This window comes from Varroa jacobsoni, unplaced genomic scaffold (assembly GCF_002532875.2).
Source record: "Varroa jacobsoni isolate VJ856 unplaced genomic scaffold, vjacob_1.0 scaffold_288, whole genome shotgun sequence".
Taxonomy (NCBI): domain Eukaryota; kingdom Metazoa; phylum Arthropoda; class Arachnida; order Mesostigmata; family Varroidae; genus Varroa; species Varroa jacobsoni.
In genome coordinates, this window is record NW_019213190.1 from 112,022 (window position 1) to 128,213 (window position 16,192).

A 16,192-nucleotide genomic window follows, 5' to 3' on the forward strand; every position below is an offset into this window, starting at 1 on the left:
TGTATGCGGGCAATATCCACTTGCGTTGCACATGGTAGAAAATGGAATTGCAACGGTCGTGGTACGGTAAGGTGAAAAAAATGATGCCGACTCTCACTGACGCAAACGTGCGTTTTAAGAAACCAGTGCCGACTCCAAGTTAACGCTGCGCGGAGCGGAAAAAAATAACAGAGTACTGGCAGATAAGACAAGTAAAGCTACGCTAGAATAAGGGCAAAGCTTCTTCTAGAATGTGGGAGGTCACAGGCAACGCACGGAAAAATGCGGTAAGCGAAGATGTGCGGGTAGCATGGGCGCTGTACCGTTAGGTCTGTTCGTCTTAAGAAAGGGCAGAGAGTGGGACCCGAAATGCAGTAGTTATGCTGCATTGTTGTGCACTTCGTTGATTTATGAAGCAGTGATCCCGTTACTACACCGCACCACTCTCGTTTTCCATCCTCTTGAGTTTGTGCCGCAGAAGCGGCTGGTCCTGCTGTCGTCGTTGTCACTTGCTCCTTCACTTTCCTGTGCGTCGTAAGCGGATGAGCCAGCAGACAAAGACAGCAAGCAGTTGGGAAGCCGCGCAGGGCCAAGTCATAGCGAGTACAGTGTCTAGCCATAAGCGTCTTCACAGGAGAGAGAGAGAGATGGGATAGAAAGGTGGGAAAAGGGGCTCCGTGCGAGGAGAGTGCCCGCCATTTTTCAAAAGCCTTCCCGTTCGCCCTTTGTGCGCAACTCCTCATACTACTTTTTTCTCGTCAGCGCTTGTTCACCTTCTATCTCTCTGTTTTTTTCGGGTTACTCTCCCTCGTCGTTTTCTACCTTCGAAGAATAGAAACGGGAATGGACTCGAATGAAAGGACGAGGAAGTTAAGACGATGAAGAAGCCGCTTAAGATTACGGAGGAAGAATCCATTCATTTGCCTTTACTCGCTTCTACATACTATCGCTATAGCTTCTGCTGCACGCCTATTTCTTCTTGCAGCAGCAGCTGCTGCTGCTGATGATGATGATGATGATGATGACGATTATGGTGATTCCTGTGCTAGTTGCTTCATTCGACTCCAGTCGACTCAATTCTCTGCACTCGTCCTTGAGCGACGAAACTAGACTGATAACCCAATTTGTCTCGCGCTTCAATGCTATTTTTCAAAGTTGTGCCAGTGGCGTTGTTTTGGTCTAAAAAACGAGATAGAGGAACGAAAAGCCAATGGAGAAATAGGAAAAGAAACAGAAAAAGTGGAAAGGGAAAAAGACCGTCTGCTCTTGCGTTTGTGTTGGGGAAAAAGGAGTGCGAAAGGTCGAATTTTATGTAGTCCCTTGAATCCAGTCCCACTGGATTATTGGAACAAACGTTACTTCCGATTTACTTCCACCAGAGTATGAGTGAAGTATAAATGAAAAGAAACCTCTTGTTATAAGTCTTCGTAAGGAACGGCAGTTATACTGACACTTTACGTATTTGTTGATAAATGTGTAAATAGTACCCCTTAAGATGATATTATTACTTAAAACTATATTAAATAACAAATAGATAATAAATATAAATATTAAAAACTATACTGATAACTTAACAGTATTTTCCAAGTTTAGTTTAACTCGACTGAAAAAAACTGACCCGCTATCTAGAAATCTAGATTCTGGAAAGCAGATATACTCCGAGGAAGAGCGCTTTTTAGTCCCTTTAGCTAATCATTGCAATTGGCATAAATATCCAGTTAATATCTTACAATTCAATCCTTACGATCGTCTAGTGTTAGTTTACAATCTATGATTTTTATTATAATAACAATTTCGCATAACAAGTGTTTGCTCAGCAGCTCAATACTAGCTTGAATAACGTGTCATCGTCGATCATAAAAGTGGCTCAACTAGATATAAATACATGAGCTTTAGAAGACTGCATGCACTGTTTGTTCTAATAATGGCTTCGAAGGGTTTTTCGTCGTCAGCGTATATTAACTTGGACAATGAAAATCAGGGTTAGCGTTAACAACGAAGCAGACGCTTTTACAGCTAATCATTGAATTTCATGTTGTTTTTGGTAGTCGTAGCGCAGATTTAATTGTGTAATAATTTGCTAAAACTAAGAAAATTTAGTAGGACAGATGGGGTGAACGAAGCAGACAGACCCAGTCTGTTCAAATAGCTTAAATGGACTGCGTCGACGCCTAGGCTCGACTTGAAAGGGGGCTTTCTCTACCCTCTAAACTCGACTGTTCATTCGTACGTTTGTGGCTTCATCGTGTAGTGCACAGAAGTACATTACGCGACACCCACTCGTATAAAGATAGAGAAGTATTTTTACCGATGTTTTTTTTATAAGAGGATTATGTACAGGATGTATAGCGCCGCCACAAAAACTATAGCCTTCGTTGCTAGTTGGCTAAAAGACAAGGAGATATGACTAGCTGATAGCACATAATGCGTCTATAGCTGTCTAGAGAAGCTTGAACATGTACAAGACTTAGGAAAACGTAATTAGATAAAAGGATAAACGTAATCTTTAACTGGAAAACGCTGGAGATCTAAGATCTCTAGTAAAAAAAAAAAAAAAAAAACAGTAAAAAAGTAGAACGTATATAACAATCATTATCCATACCAGTGAGACTAGAACCTGACATAACCGAATCGGATCGTGCAACATATTTTCAATTTACAAAATTACATACAAAGAATAAAGCAAAAAAAAATAAGCAACATAATTAACACATATTTGATGGAAGCATTTTCTTTTGAACGAAATTCTGCTAATGCTGAGGGCAGAAATTTTGGTTTTATCGACTCCTTGAGTATAAACTTATATACGTAATTTGTACACCTAGAGCTCAGGCGATTCTTGGTGGAGAGCACTATGCAACCTTCTTTAAAATGTAATGTATTAATTCATAGGTATCAATTCATAATGCACAACTTCCCGATAGTCAAATGGGACGGTGAGAAAGGTCTTGTCCAATATCTTGCGCTTTTTTTCGTCCTAAGCTGACCTTTGAACCGGGACTCAAACAATTCTGTTTTTGTGCCTGGGTCGTATCCGTACGCCTAAGCCTCGTCATCGGTAATGACGCATGAGTGTGTCTTTGAGTGCGTTACAATTCTCTCGTAGCAATTCTGTATGTTCTCGAAACTTAAGCCTTTCGACACAATTATTGCTGTGCATCTTCTCGTCGTTTTCCAATGATGTTTTAAAATGTAGCTAATGTAAGATGTCTAACTCTTCTGTTCCTTCACAATGCTTTGGCTATCCTCCAACATGAATTGCTTAGCCTTTTATCACGCCTTCGTCTACACTCGCTAGGGCGTTGTGACAGGTCGCCTTGAGCAAAAGTTAGTTTTTAAGTCCTTTCATCTGTCGTGAAATTGTCCATACAACGTCTGTGCTTGCATTGACTTATCGTGTAGTGCGTGAACGCCCTTTGCAGCATTGGCGACACTAGTGAGCATCTAGTTTCGTTCCCAATACAGAACCTAATGCATATATTTTAGTATTCTATGTTCGTTTACAGAAAAGATACTCAGCTCAAACTGTTTGCAAAATAAAGTACACGTTCAAATGGCCTGAAATTGATCCTACGTATACCAGATAGGTAAGCGAGTGTGACAAGGTGACGAGTTCGCGTTTAGCCAACAAAACGTTTTATCAATACTTTGACCTAAGAGGAAATGCGTATTTTCGAAATTTCTTTCGTAGCTAATATTGTATATACCTGCAGTCTGCCATCAAGCTATATTTTTCCTACGATGTTATTCTGGTAAATGGTTATCTGTTTTCAATGCTATGACAGGCCTGGGGTGCTTCTTGGCTTCTGGGCGTGCCTTAGAAGAGGGCTGTTCCTCGCTGTGTAAGAGTGCTCGCTGGTCCCCGTCGTTCAACGTTGGCTTGTGTGTAGCATACCCTCCTAAAGATTCGCCCGTTGGTACAGAAGCCATTTCAATCTCGACTCGACCCAGAATCCGTCTCTATCTTGCTATACCCTGCATTCTATAACCCCTTGCCTTCATGCCCAGTGGCTGCCTTTCATCAGTTACATACAATAGCCTAGTCACTGTCGTAGAATCCGTATTGCTCTGCGTTGCCCTCCGGCGTTGTCAAGATTGTAATCCAATCAGCGCATTCAAGATATTCACAGTGTGACGGGCGACCAATAAACGCCAAAAAGAGGAAAGTACGCCCTTCATCTATATTACTGCGGGGCTACAGTGGGAGTAAGCGACGGAAGATATTGTCATCGTTGGCTTTCCCTTTGCGGTTTTCCCCTTGTACGCCTGTACTGTTTGGATAAAAATTTCCGGAGAGCCACTCTCAAACCATATGCACGCACGCAAACGCCTGAAGGTCTTCGCACATTTATACGTTTGACTTACTGGATTCTTTGAGCTTTCTTGCCCGTTCGTTTTTATCCATATATTCTTTCCTCTACTTACATACTTTGTAGCTCCAATCTTAGTGTTTTTCGACAGTTATCAGCGACGGCACCTGTACTACCACTACACAGTCAGCTATGTAAATGTCTGAGACGCCTGAGAGTTCGCAAAATGACGTTGACGTTATATATTTGGTCTATGACATGAAGGTACGAATTGAACGAAGTGAGCAGAATAGACCTGAGAAAACCAGCCCGATGTACGCGAATGCAACGTAGGACTGCCTTGAAAGCCTTAGGATACACTGGTCACGAGGCGGTGACGCAGTGGCTTCTGACTCTACTTAGAGTCTCTGCTGAAACAGCTTCTCTTTTTGGTCATAGCACAGCTGGTTGACTTAGGTTATATGTAAACAGTGTCGATCGAGTGCATTAGGACCCCCAAAAACCAAAAGCGGGGCAAACGAACGTTTCGGGTATTGAAGTGATCCGCTTTCTTTTTTCTTTCTTTGTGTTGCATCAAAACGTGAGCATGGCATTCAGCAAGAAAGAAGCTGAGGAAAACAATATTGCATCGATTTACCTGCTCCTGTCTAACTTTCTCTCTCCAAGAGTAACAGCTCACGTGCAGCACTGAAGCATACGATGCACGTATTGCACCAATACACTAAGACGATTCATCGCAATCGTTTCTCTTATAAGGGCCTATTCGTTTGTGATTCCCTCTACCATTGAAGTCCTTGCCTACCGCCTTCCACCTTCGTTTTTTTACTCGAAGCAAACGGAAAGTACCGAAATGGGCTAAATCCCCAAGCAGTTCTTTCTATCGTCTCCATCACCTCATGTTATTTAGCCGTAGCCATAGTCGTCACCGGCTGATCGGTCCCGAGTTTGAGTGGCAAACGTATAAATAGGACATGCTTCCTCAATACATAAGCCCAGAAAGAGGGTGTGAGAGAGACTTACGATATGCCTAGCTGCGGCGCATCATTTCTAGCGGAGCCAGAGAAATCCAGATTGACGAATGTTCCTGACACATCAGTTTTCGAAGTCATATCCTTCCAGCAGCGTTTGCCGGCATGCGAGAATTTACGAATGTTCTTTGATTCCCGAGCTTACGTGTCACAACCTCGGTATATGCTTTTTGCGCTGTCCCGTTACAGCTCTATATTTCTGAACATTGAAACGGCGATCGAAGCACAAGGCCATCGAGGAACGCAACCGTTGATGTTGATGGCTTTTCCTTATTGTAATGCGAAGTAAACTAGTGCGGCATCGATACGTAATATCTGCTGAGTTTTCTGCTTCTGCGGCTGGTGCCGTTGAATCTCTTCTCGCTATTTTTAAAGCCCCAGTCGATTCGACCCACATACGTCTGAACTTCCATGCGTGGGCGATGAGGCGCGGAAGAAACAATCAGCTTCTATAGTGATTGACATTACCCAATACAATCCCCTAACATTTCACTCTATATCGTCCATTCCCCGAGCAGTTCGTTAAGCATCATCTTTTGGTCGGTCGTATCTGCTGCGTTCATATTGTGTACCAACGTTCTGGCGGGGTTGCAGAACTAGTAGTAAAGGCTGACAAACGTTTGGGAACTGTTTCCTAGCTATGAATTTTGACAGCGTTTTCGTTCCTCCTGGGTTTCCGGCCATCTTGACGGAGTCGACCAGGCCACTCGGTTTCACTTAGTCTCGTCTTGTCCACCCGGTCCACTCCCTCAGTTTTTCGTCCACAGCCTACCACCGAGTCGTATAGCAGCCTCGTACTCGTTTCTTATTGTACACCCTAGATGTTTCCAGGGTTCCTTCCTTCATTTCTAATTCTCTCATTGGTGCTTCTAACTCCATTCTCTTCTGCGCTTCTTTTCCTCGCGCTGTTCAGTTTTTCAAGACTACTGCTGCTACCACGTTGCCGTCTTCTGTCACAGACGATAAATTCGTACGTGATCAGCGTCGGCGTCCTGCCGATAGCTAGCTGTCCTTTCAGTCCCTAGATGGCCCCCAGTAAACTAACCTTGAGTGCCTGCCTGCTTGCCCGCCATCGTATCCAAACTGCGATCGGTGCTGCTGCCCCCTTTGCCACTGTAGGGCTAGTAATATCATTCTGCCAAGGCTTTTGCTTGTACTCTACGATGATGACTGACTACGATCCACTCTTCTCGCCGTTGAAGGCCGGAGCCGTAGCCACGCCACCCCACATCGGTGCACTGTGTCGGTCGCCTCGTTTTTGGCCGCATTTTCCCGCCTGCCCAGCCGCTTTCTGCTGCTCGCCTTTCTTACAAGGACATCACAGTGGCCCTTCTAGCGGCTACGGACTACTACGGCTGGTGCTGCTGCTATAACGGAAAAACGGCAGACACGCCACAAATACTGGAAAGACTGTGGCGCTAACGGCAAAAGCAGGAATCCTGCACCCGATGGCCAGAGGAGCATGGAGGGGCGGCCCGAGCGATAGACGGTGGGCCAGCATGACTAGGCGATGGGTAGGCGGCGGCACATGAAAAGAAGATAGAAGAACCAGACCAGCTGCAGACGGACGAGTGTTCCCGAGTCACAAGTCGTTTTTAGTGGCTGGCCTAGTAGCTGTTGCCGGTGGGAGTGTTGCCAGTCGCAGATCACGCAATAATAACCAGCGGGTGGGGCAATTCATACAAGCTTCAAGCAATGGATGGCCAACGCCTGCTTGCCCACTGTACTTATTCCTAACTGCGAGCGGCTTTGCCTGCTTTCTGCACTTCAGTGTTATTATTGCTGTCTTCATTGCGTTTACGATTCTTGCTGATTTTTCCACAATGCAGATATATGTATCTCTATAATTTTTTAATAGGCGGGGCAGATAGAATCCCCGTGAGACAGAAATGAATCCGTTAAAATGAAAAAGAGCATGCGCACTATAAACATACTTTGAAATGCTGCTAATTACGTACAGACAAAACAATGTTCATAATATGATTACTAGAGTATAAAACCGCGGTATGCTATTGTGCTTTTTTGCTACCCCAGTTGACTATGTTTTTGTTGTCACTTCCAAGTTGAGAGCTGGGCATAGACAGCAGCCAAAAAGACTTTATGTCAGGGCAGAGTCCATCGGCCAAAAGCTGAAAAAGCGGACCGTCCTGTTCCGGGAACTGATGCGGCCAATTGCATGGATAACCCAGTCTTTATCCCTTATTTTTGGCTGACTTTGATGTCGCCTGCTTGAACCGTCTTGGTTTGTGAGCGAACGGCAAAGTAGTCTGTCTACCTTTGCTTCATTACTACTACAAGATAGGACAGATTCCGCTTGTTGAATTTAATGGGCAGGGAAAGAAGGCGACTTACTTTCCGCCTAAATAGAAAGACAAGTTCCAACGCCTAGAGGGGCGACTCTTTCGAGGGAGGCAATCTTGTTCGTTAGTCCACATGAGGATATCTGTGACTAATACATAAAGATCAAATGTAAGCCCATATACCAGTTGCAGGAATATTACTAATACCTAGTAATATATTTATATGAGCTAACTTGATATAATACTATTTTACGATTCTTCTATAATCGCAGAGGTTAGAATAGGTAGTTCGTTTAACTCACGCTAGGATAAAAGTTTTTTTTTATAGAGATACCTTGTCACGTCAATTAAGAACACAGCATTACCGCGTCTGTTTTACGCAAGCGTGCACCCAGTTGAATGAAACACCTAGATTGTATATATTATGATCTAAGGCTCATGCGAATTAACTGGGCGTTAATTAACCCTGAATGGAACAAGTTTAACTTGACCCAAGACTTGACCGATGATTAATCCATAATGGCCTTTCTTGCATCTAAACACCCGTGCTGGACGTGCATATATTCTTGGCAGAGTTAATACAAACAGTTATGGAACATACAAGTGCTAAAATCGTGATGTTTTGGAGCAGTATTCAAACATTCAATTTTTCTTTTGTTTTACAGGTAAGTCGAACTAACTATTGTTATTTATAATATTAATCCGACCGTCCGTCGCTGTTTCGTTGAGTCTCTCGAAGAATTAGGTTTGAAGTGGTAGTTGATTCGTGATCATAGACATCATAACTCGTACGCGACTTCTGCTGCAGATACCCTCAAATTTTGCAAGCGACCAATTTTCGTACGAGGACAACGGTTATGATCACTCGTCATAGGGCGATCATTAATTTGGCAGTAATGCCCCTGGAAACTCATCTTTAGTTGGATTCATCAGAATTTCAGACCATCTTCGTTATTAAACACTGTACAACGGGTATAGTGCAGGATTTACCATGATTAGGACTGGGAAAGGTCAATAATGCAACGAATCATACAAAATTATATAATCAGGTAATATTATTATTTAACTTATACAAAAAGGCAGCGATGAATAAATTGTATGTTGTTAATTTTCTGTCTGTTAGCATTTATCAGCCAACCTGGCGCGTCCTTAAGAACACGTGCCTTATTTGACCCGTCTCAGCGCTCGGCGGTTTGGGACACCGTTATCACTGCTAATATGGGAAGCATGTCACCTTTGTTGTTGCTGCCTTAAGGCGAGGTCCATCAGGGCTCGGCGTTCAGCTGACTTTCGAAAGAGAGAGGCAATCTTTTTCTAATAAAAACTGAAAGCGAAAATCACGCCGTCTCGCATCCTGTTGCGGTCGATCAAGTGATCCTCGTAAAGGTTGACAAACGCCTAGCAAATCTCTAGCTTCCTGTCAAAAAGCATGAACTCAAACCGTTTTCACCAGTCAATACAAATCAGAAATGAAGAAATCACTGACGGGAATGCCTAGTAGCCTTTGCGTGTGGGCTTTTTCGCTACGGGTAATTGCAAACTACGTATCACCCGTCGGTTTGCCAAACGTCCATGCCGATGGCCGTGACATCATCATTAGTAGGTGGCGCTAGAGGCGCCTACAACGATTGAACAGGGGCTACTGCTAACCGAACAGGCAGGACAGAGCAGGACTCGTTGCTCCAGACAGGCGACGCCAGGTTGCAGTTACAAATAGTGGCAGTGGCGAGGCTTGAAAAGACTATCGGGTGAAGTGGATTGGAAATTTAAAGGTTTCTGGCTTTACTTCTTGGCTTGTTGCTGCTGCTGCTGGCAGGATGGGTGGGTGTCCGCTCGGCTACATGACCGCTCGCCCGCCAGCCAGCCAATGTGACGGGGTGTACTTCCCTCGGCTACTGCTGGGGTCGAACGAACAGCAGACCGCCTGAGACACTGCACAACCGCCCTGTGCAACAGGCAGCGGTAGAGTCGTACTCAGCAGCAGCAGTAGTATCACTAAATTCAAGAGTGAGGCAACGGCATGATAACCAAATGACCGAGAGCCAAAGTCGAACGTCAATATCGCCAATCGTTGCCTAGAAAGCGGGAAGTAAAGGAAATCCTGGCTTTATTTCTCTTTCACCGACATGACGACGAAAAAAGTCAGCAAGCCAGTCGCAGACGATGGCCAAACGGCCAAACGACGGCCAAGGGCGGCGGTATAAGTAACTGCGTGAGGGTTAGTCTGGCTGTACAAGGGTCTAGCACGTTTTTCCTCTGTCAGCTCCTATCGGTGGAGGGGTTTGTGTCAAGTTTACGCTCTCATGAACCAGTAACACCGTCCGAAGGACGACAAGTTCGCCAGTTTTTTTGTAGGTCTGCCTATAGACCGCCCAAGGCAGTCTATACACGGAAACCGTTTGACATGCGAATAGGCGACTGTCGGTGAGCGAGTGACGCAGTATAATTGGTCAATGGCTGCGGCTCGCAGCCGTACTGGGGGCCAAACGGTTTTAGTGGCGTTCGTTGCCCTTTAGGGCCACCTAAAGACTGAGTGTAGAATTAGCCAGTGCATGGAAAACGGTGGCCTCGCAGAAGAAGGAAACAGGATGTTAGAAAGATCGGACTAAGGGAAAACGGCTTGCATTATTTTGTGTTAATGCACCGCTCATACGACTTTATTGCTGTCCTAAACTTTTTGTCCAAGTCAGGCTTGTAGTGGGAGTTGTTTAGATTCACTCCACTATCCTCATTGTCTGTCCTTTAGATTCACTTTCCTCTGTCGCTTGCTTGATTGTGTCATTCTCTTATACGCAGAACCTTTTCCACTTTTTCTGTCCACCCTCTTTCATTCCGTTGTCCGGCTAGGTAGCTTGTATTGAGGAAATATTCAATAAATTTTAGCGAAAAGCCCAGGCCCCGTAGGTCGACGTCTATGACGTCCGTCGGTCATCGACTCTAGAGACACCAACTACCGCATCCACTATGACGAATGCTGAAGCGACCACTTACGCAAACCCGGGCTATTTATCAGCTGACGATCGAGCAGCAGACGACGCAATCGAATAAGCTGCCGCTGCTACAACCCACTCCTTATTAAAGACCTCAATATCTTTTCCGCAACGCTCCTAAAAACTAGATAGGAGTAGGTCGTCTATCCGCCTCAGATCGCCACCTTCCACCGTGGCTGAACGATGTTCTTGATCGTTCTAGAAATGCTGCATGCAATGCAGTGCTTACAACGGCCGGGTCGTACTGCTGCTGCCTATAACGTAGTGCGGTGTACCGCAGTAACAACGCTGCCCTTCATTGGCCGCTTCGAGCAGCGGTGTCATCATCACATGAGAGCAGAGAAAAAATAAGAAAAAAAGAGATGAGACAAACACATGTCGAGTCAAATCATGTCAGGATCGGGTCAGCTGGGTTGGGTTCGCAGGCTGTTGAAGAAACGGCTGACGCTATGAATCCTGCTGATGTTGCTGCTAACGTTAGATTTTGCCATCGTTGACGTACCCAGACCCGCACAAAGTTTGGGTCTCTCGACAGACTGAGCTGGTGTAGGCAGGGCCCTGGGGGAAACGTCAGATACAATTTCAGCCTTTGTCCGTCCTCAGTGCTTCTCGGTTCTCGTCAACGAAGGCAAGCGAAAGCGAACATGCTACAAAAGATAAGAGAGGAGGTGGGAGAATTAGGAAAACAGAAGAGGGGTCAACTAGTGCTCGCACCAGGAGCTGCTTGCGTGTCGCCGTGTTTGTCACGATCGTCAGCGTTATCGCATCAACCAGTTGGTTGATCGGTTGGAGCACTGCTGGAGGCTCCAGTTAGAAGGGAGAAAACCGGAGACGAAGTTCGAAAGAGAGCGTGCGGTTTGTTCGTCCGTCCGAAGTGGGCCCTCTGCACTGGACGAGCTGGGTTTAGATTTGCTAATGTGGTTCCATCAATGGCAGTAGTGTGTTTATATCCGCATATTTTTCACTGTATGTTCGTGTCCCCACCCCCAACCCCTCCCCTCCAACTGCTCAGATGTGTTCGTGCACCTCTGCGCGCGTTGGGTTCTGTATCTTAAAGCATGCGTCTGTGTACGCACAAGCATAGGTAAAAGCAGACATGTTCGAGTGAACACGAGAGTCCCCTTGGCGGGCGACGCTATCAGCGATGCCAGCCTGCACTTGCTGATCTAACACAGCGTAGGGTTTCTGTGTTTAATTCAATTCCACGACAGGTGTTTTGTCTAATATCACCTCTAAAACTCTATAGTCCGGTTCCAATTCTTTATAGCCTTGGCATTGTATTCACGTACATAAGATTCGTGCATATTGTAACTGTAATTCGGAAACACGTTTCTTTCTTTCTCTGTTTTACATCGATGGATGCGTATTCGTTAGTAGATCCGGACTTAGTCTAGAAGCCGTTGTGGTACGATAGACGGCATTAGGTTAAGTGAGAAGCTAGCGGTGTCACACGGATCCCATAAGTACGTACCCATATGCGTGTGAATGCGAAACTGAATAGCAATATTATATCTGCAATACCATTCGGTCGGTACGACGATATCCAATCAGATTATATATGTATTGGCATTCATGTACACGTGTATATGTACCCAGCGTTCGTGCGTCGAATTTGCAAAAGTGGCAATAGTTGCAGCAGCACGAATCAAATAGGATGCAAGGTAACAACATATAACAATATTAAAACATAGTCAACAAGATTCCTAAAGATACGCAAGTTTTCTTCTCGATTTGTGCGAACACCTGCAACGCTGCCAATTCGGTTCTCGCGGCCTCTGAGGCTACGACGAGTTGTTGGTTGCCAGTTATGAACTAAATGGAGGGGTTGAAGGCTTTATCCATCGTTAGCGGTATCGTCCGCTGAACGGGCTGCTAGAACGATATGTTCGAAGGAAAAGGAATATGGGAAGGGAAGACCACCAGAACTTCTCTCAACTATAGTAGATGATAGAATTAAACCGAGTAACAGTGCTCCTGTTAGAAGAGGAGAAGGACCGTAAGCGTCATTTGGAGAGATTGGGTCTCTCATCTTTCCATTTTTTCATTAGCTAGCTTTTTCTCTTTTCGTGTTACTTCCATTGTACTTCGAGCATTAGATGCTTGCTGCCAATGCAGGACCATCTCATACGGAGTATGTCTGCATTCATGGTCCGCTGCTGGTTTGATCGTTGGTGCTTTGTAGAAACAGCGATGGTAGGGCAACGTCGCTGGCAGCAGTGTCAACAACGATCAGGAAAACTTACGGTAGTGAGTAAGTACCTTCCTATAGTGAACGCGCTTAGTCACTGGCGTCCAGTGTGTCTGTTATATATATGAGCGAAGCGACGACTCCGTAGCATATAGAAATACGCAGGAAAGCCGGCGCGAAAAAAAAGCCGCAAGTATGTGAAAAGGTGACGATGCGAAAAGGTGCGCAAGAGCAAAGAATAGCATGGGTTACGTTACGGTGGTTGTGGCAAGGAACGAAACAGCGCATGTAGTATGCGTCGTTATATTGTATGTCGTTAAGTAAGAGTGCAGTGAAGGCGAAATCCGTGCGGAAAGACAAAGGTAAACAGAAGTTGGTGCAGAATGCATTTAACAGGACTCGCGTATGCGCTCGTAATCACACCCAGCATCGGCGGCAGCGGTGGGAGACTATTATTATCTGTAAAAAGGTACCTTGGGGGACACTTGTTCATAACATCGCGCTCCGCTGTGACTTGTCGGAATTATTAAAGCAGGCAGGAGGTGTACACAACCGCCGTTACTCGTTTGAAAGCCAAAAAAGTGCATAAGTGTCAAAACGATGGCATGTCGAAGAATGTTCACAGTCAGAATGAATCGAGTCAGAATTGAAATAAATTCTAGTTTTTTTTTCATCAGGCCCCATTGGCCATTAACTTGGTATAGAGTGAAATAAATATAAAAATACCGAATGCTAGCATGTATACAACTTGTCTACACAACTTCTGCTGGAATTATGGAATCCACAGTTGCCAGGTTTGTAAAAGATCAGATAAGAAATATCACTTTCACGGAACTATACCCTCTCTGGAATATTAGATTCCATATTAACGCCCATTACACCGACGGATCGAAAAAATCTTAATCCCCTACTTCTAGTGGCCATTAGCTTCGATAGCCCTATGTAGATTGCCTCGATCAACCTTGTTGCGGTGAAGCAGATTAAAATTTGACACGTATCTTCGGAATGTTTTTATCAATCGAACCTTAAGAAGAAGAGTTGCCTTTAACAGATCAAAAGACCCGATTCGGATAAAGTTTTCGCAGCTCCGGTACCATTCCTTAGCGATTCGGCACAATGATTCACAGGCCATATCTGACATCTTGTGACCCTGCAATCATTTAAAGTCAATATTTCTGGGCCTTTAAGGAAGCTAGTGTTGATTGCAGCCCCATTCACAGTTGGCTGCCTGCGTTAGATTTGTCACATGTACACGTTTCTCTTGGCCACTTGCGTGTTTTTCAATATGTCTCAGCTCTTTACTGTAGAAATTAATTTTATAGCTTCTCCAAGACTAATGGACCCAGCGCGCCTTTACTCTACTCGTTGTGGATGATTTTATGTCAGTTTCACCACATATTGACTAAACCGAATCTTTGCATTCTCTCGTAGCTGTTGTCCTTATAGAAATCCCATCTCTAGTAGTGATATGTTAGTGGCAACGCTGAGTGCTTTTCTCTAGAGAGTTTAAAATTTTTCAATTTCTACGCCTGTCGGCGTTATCGGTCGGCGTATGGAATAGTAAGTATAAAGCGCTTCCTTATACCGCACCGTTGCAACGTTCGTTACCCCGCTCCCCTGCCCGTACGTTGAGTAATTTTCCCATGCCACTCCAGATCCGACTTCGAACGTCTTTGGCTTTGTTGCCCATTGCAGTGCCGCATCCGATGTAGGGTGGGTTTCTATGTCGGCTGTTCTGCCGCGTTCTCTGCGACTACTTCCTGCCCTTTATCTTGGTATTGGTCAAAAGATCAAAGACAAAAACGATGCGTGGTTGCTCAGAGACGTGTCCCAGCAGCTGCAGCTGCCGTCGCTACTGCTACTGTTGTTGCTGTTATTTTTGTCTCCTTCCTTGTCGTTGCTTGGTTTGCTCATTCATTAGTCTGCGTCTGCCCGCAGCCTGTTCGTCAGCTTGTTTCCCGCGCTGAGAGCAATCGCATCATCGCTGCAACGTTGTCTAAGTGGCCGAAATGGTTGGGTAGGCAAGATTGGCGTTACTGATGGGATCTTTGCAACGACACGCAATGTAGGTTTGCATACATATTGAGTGTGGCCATTGTTAGGAACGGTTGCCTGGCTAGCGGCTCAAGACTAACGTGCCCACTTACGCCGATGCTGATCTTGCTGTCGGAAGCCGTCGAGTAGCAACGGGAACCGACAACATTCACGCGCACGTCGGTTCCCCTCCTTAACTTTCTGTCATTCAGTTTTGTTTGACTAGGTGTAAACGTACGTTATTTCTACGCGTGTTGCTAACGCCTATCCCCTAGTGATTCGTAGTGCGCAAACGGTGCCCCTATCCCAAAACTGACTCTAGCTAACGCTATAGTATACGTGTGCTCTAGACGCCACAAAGAAGCTGGTCAAGAAAAGCAAAACGTAGGTAAAGGAACGAAACGCACTTGCCAGGGAATTCTCTTGGCCCGTACTCGTGCAACAATGTAGCTGTCCTAGGATTGCACATTTTCGCCTTAAGGTCCAAACGTTGTCATACCTCCTCTTTCGAGATCCAGCAGGCAAAAAACGTGGTAAAACACAGCATAATTGACAAATATCCAAGGAACCAGCAGCAGTACTAAGAGGAAACCGAATCCGATATGTACAAGTCTTGTCATCTCAGACATATCATGACGAATGAACAATCATGTAAAAGAGGACCCGTAAGTCCGAGTTTTGACTCGAAAATCACCATCATCATGAAATTCATGCTATTAGTGTACCTGGAAAGGCAATCTCATCATTTAGTACTACATTAGGAACGTTTTTTTTTTAATCTAAACGTTTTAACACTATATTCAAATGTCTAATCAATCCGAATTAGAAGGTTTTAAAAAAAAAGTTGTCTCAGTGAGCTACAGTGTTATTCAGATGCTAAGAATCCAACGTGCGTTGTTACGTCGGTGTTCTAGTATCCAATGCTTTCCTATTTTTGCACAGAAGCTTATTAGACAGACCACTCAGACATGGGGACAGTATTTTGAACTGAAACGAGTTAAGCGGGAACGCTAATGGATTTCTCAGTCTGCGGCGGAAAAATGTGGAAATTTATCTAAGGGACGACGACGGTGGCAACGACAACAACTAAGAGGCCCTTTTTTTTACACTTTATATAACGAAGGCCTTCCTTCCTTCCTTCTTCCGAACGTTCATATCGCATCAGCCGTATAGCATCCTATATTACCGTCGAGTGGTTACTCACATATATATTATGCTGCCTTTCTCAAAGTTCGCCGTCTTAACAGCATCCGACGGTACTTCTACGGTAGTACCTTTGACTCGTTCTCTATTACGTAGAGGCCAGTGGCATGTCGTGGATCACTGCAGGTAAAAGGTGCAGGAGCGAGACTGTGGAAAACTA

The 16,192-nt window shown here is 44.9% G+C and overlaps 1 protein-coding gene across 2 annotated transcripts in view; it reads left to right on the forward strand.

Annotated features, from left to right (window-relative positions):
• The first annotated feature begins 12,663 nt into the window (after positions 1-12,663).
• The window catches only part of LOC111259031 (uncharacterized), a 50,977-nt gene continuing 47,448 nt past the window's right edge, over positions 12,664-16,192 (forward strand). Inside the window, exon 1 of one of the 2 annotated variants that reach the window (XM_022830704.2) lies at positions 12,664-13,589. In XM_022830704.2, coding sequence (XP_022686439.1) covers positions 13,533-13,589 — 57 coding nt within the window. In that variant the 5' untranslated portion in view covers positions 12,664-13,532. The remainder of the gene's footprint in view (positions 13,590-16,192) is intronic. The other variant, XM_022830701.2, reaches the window with a different exon arrangement.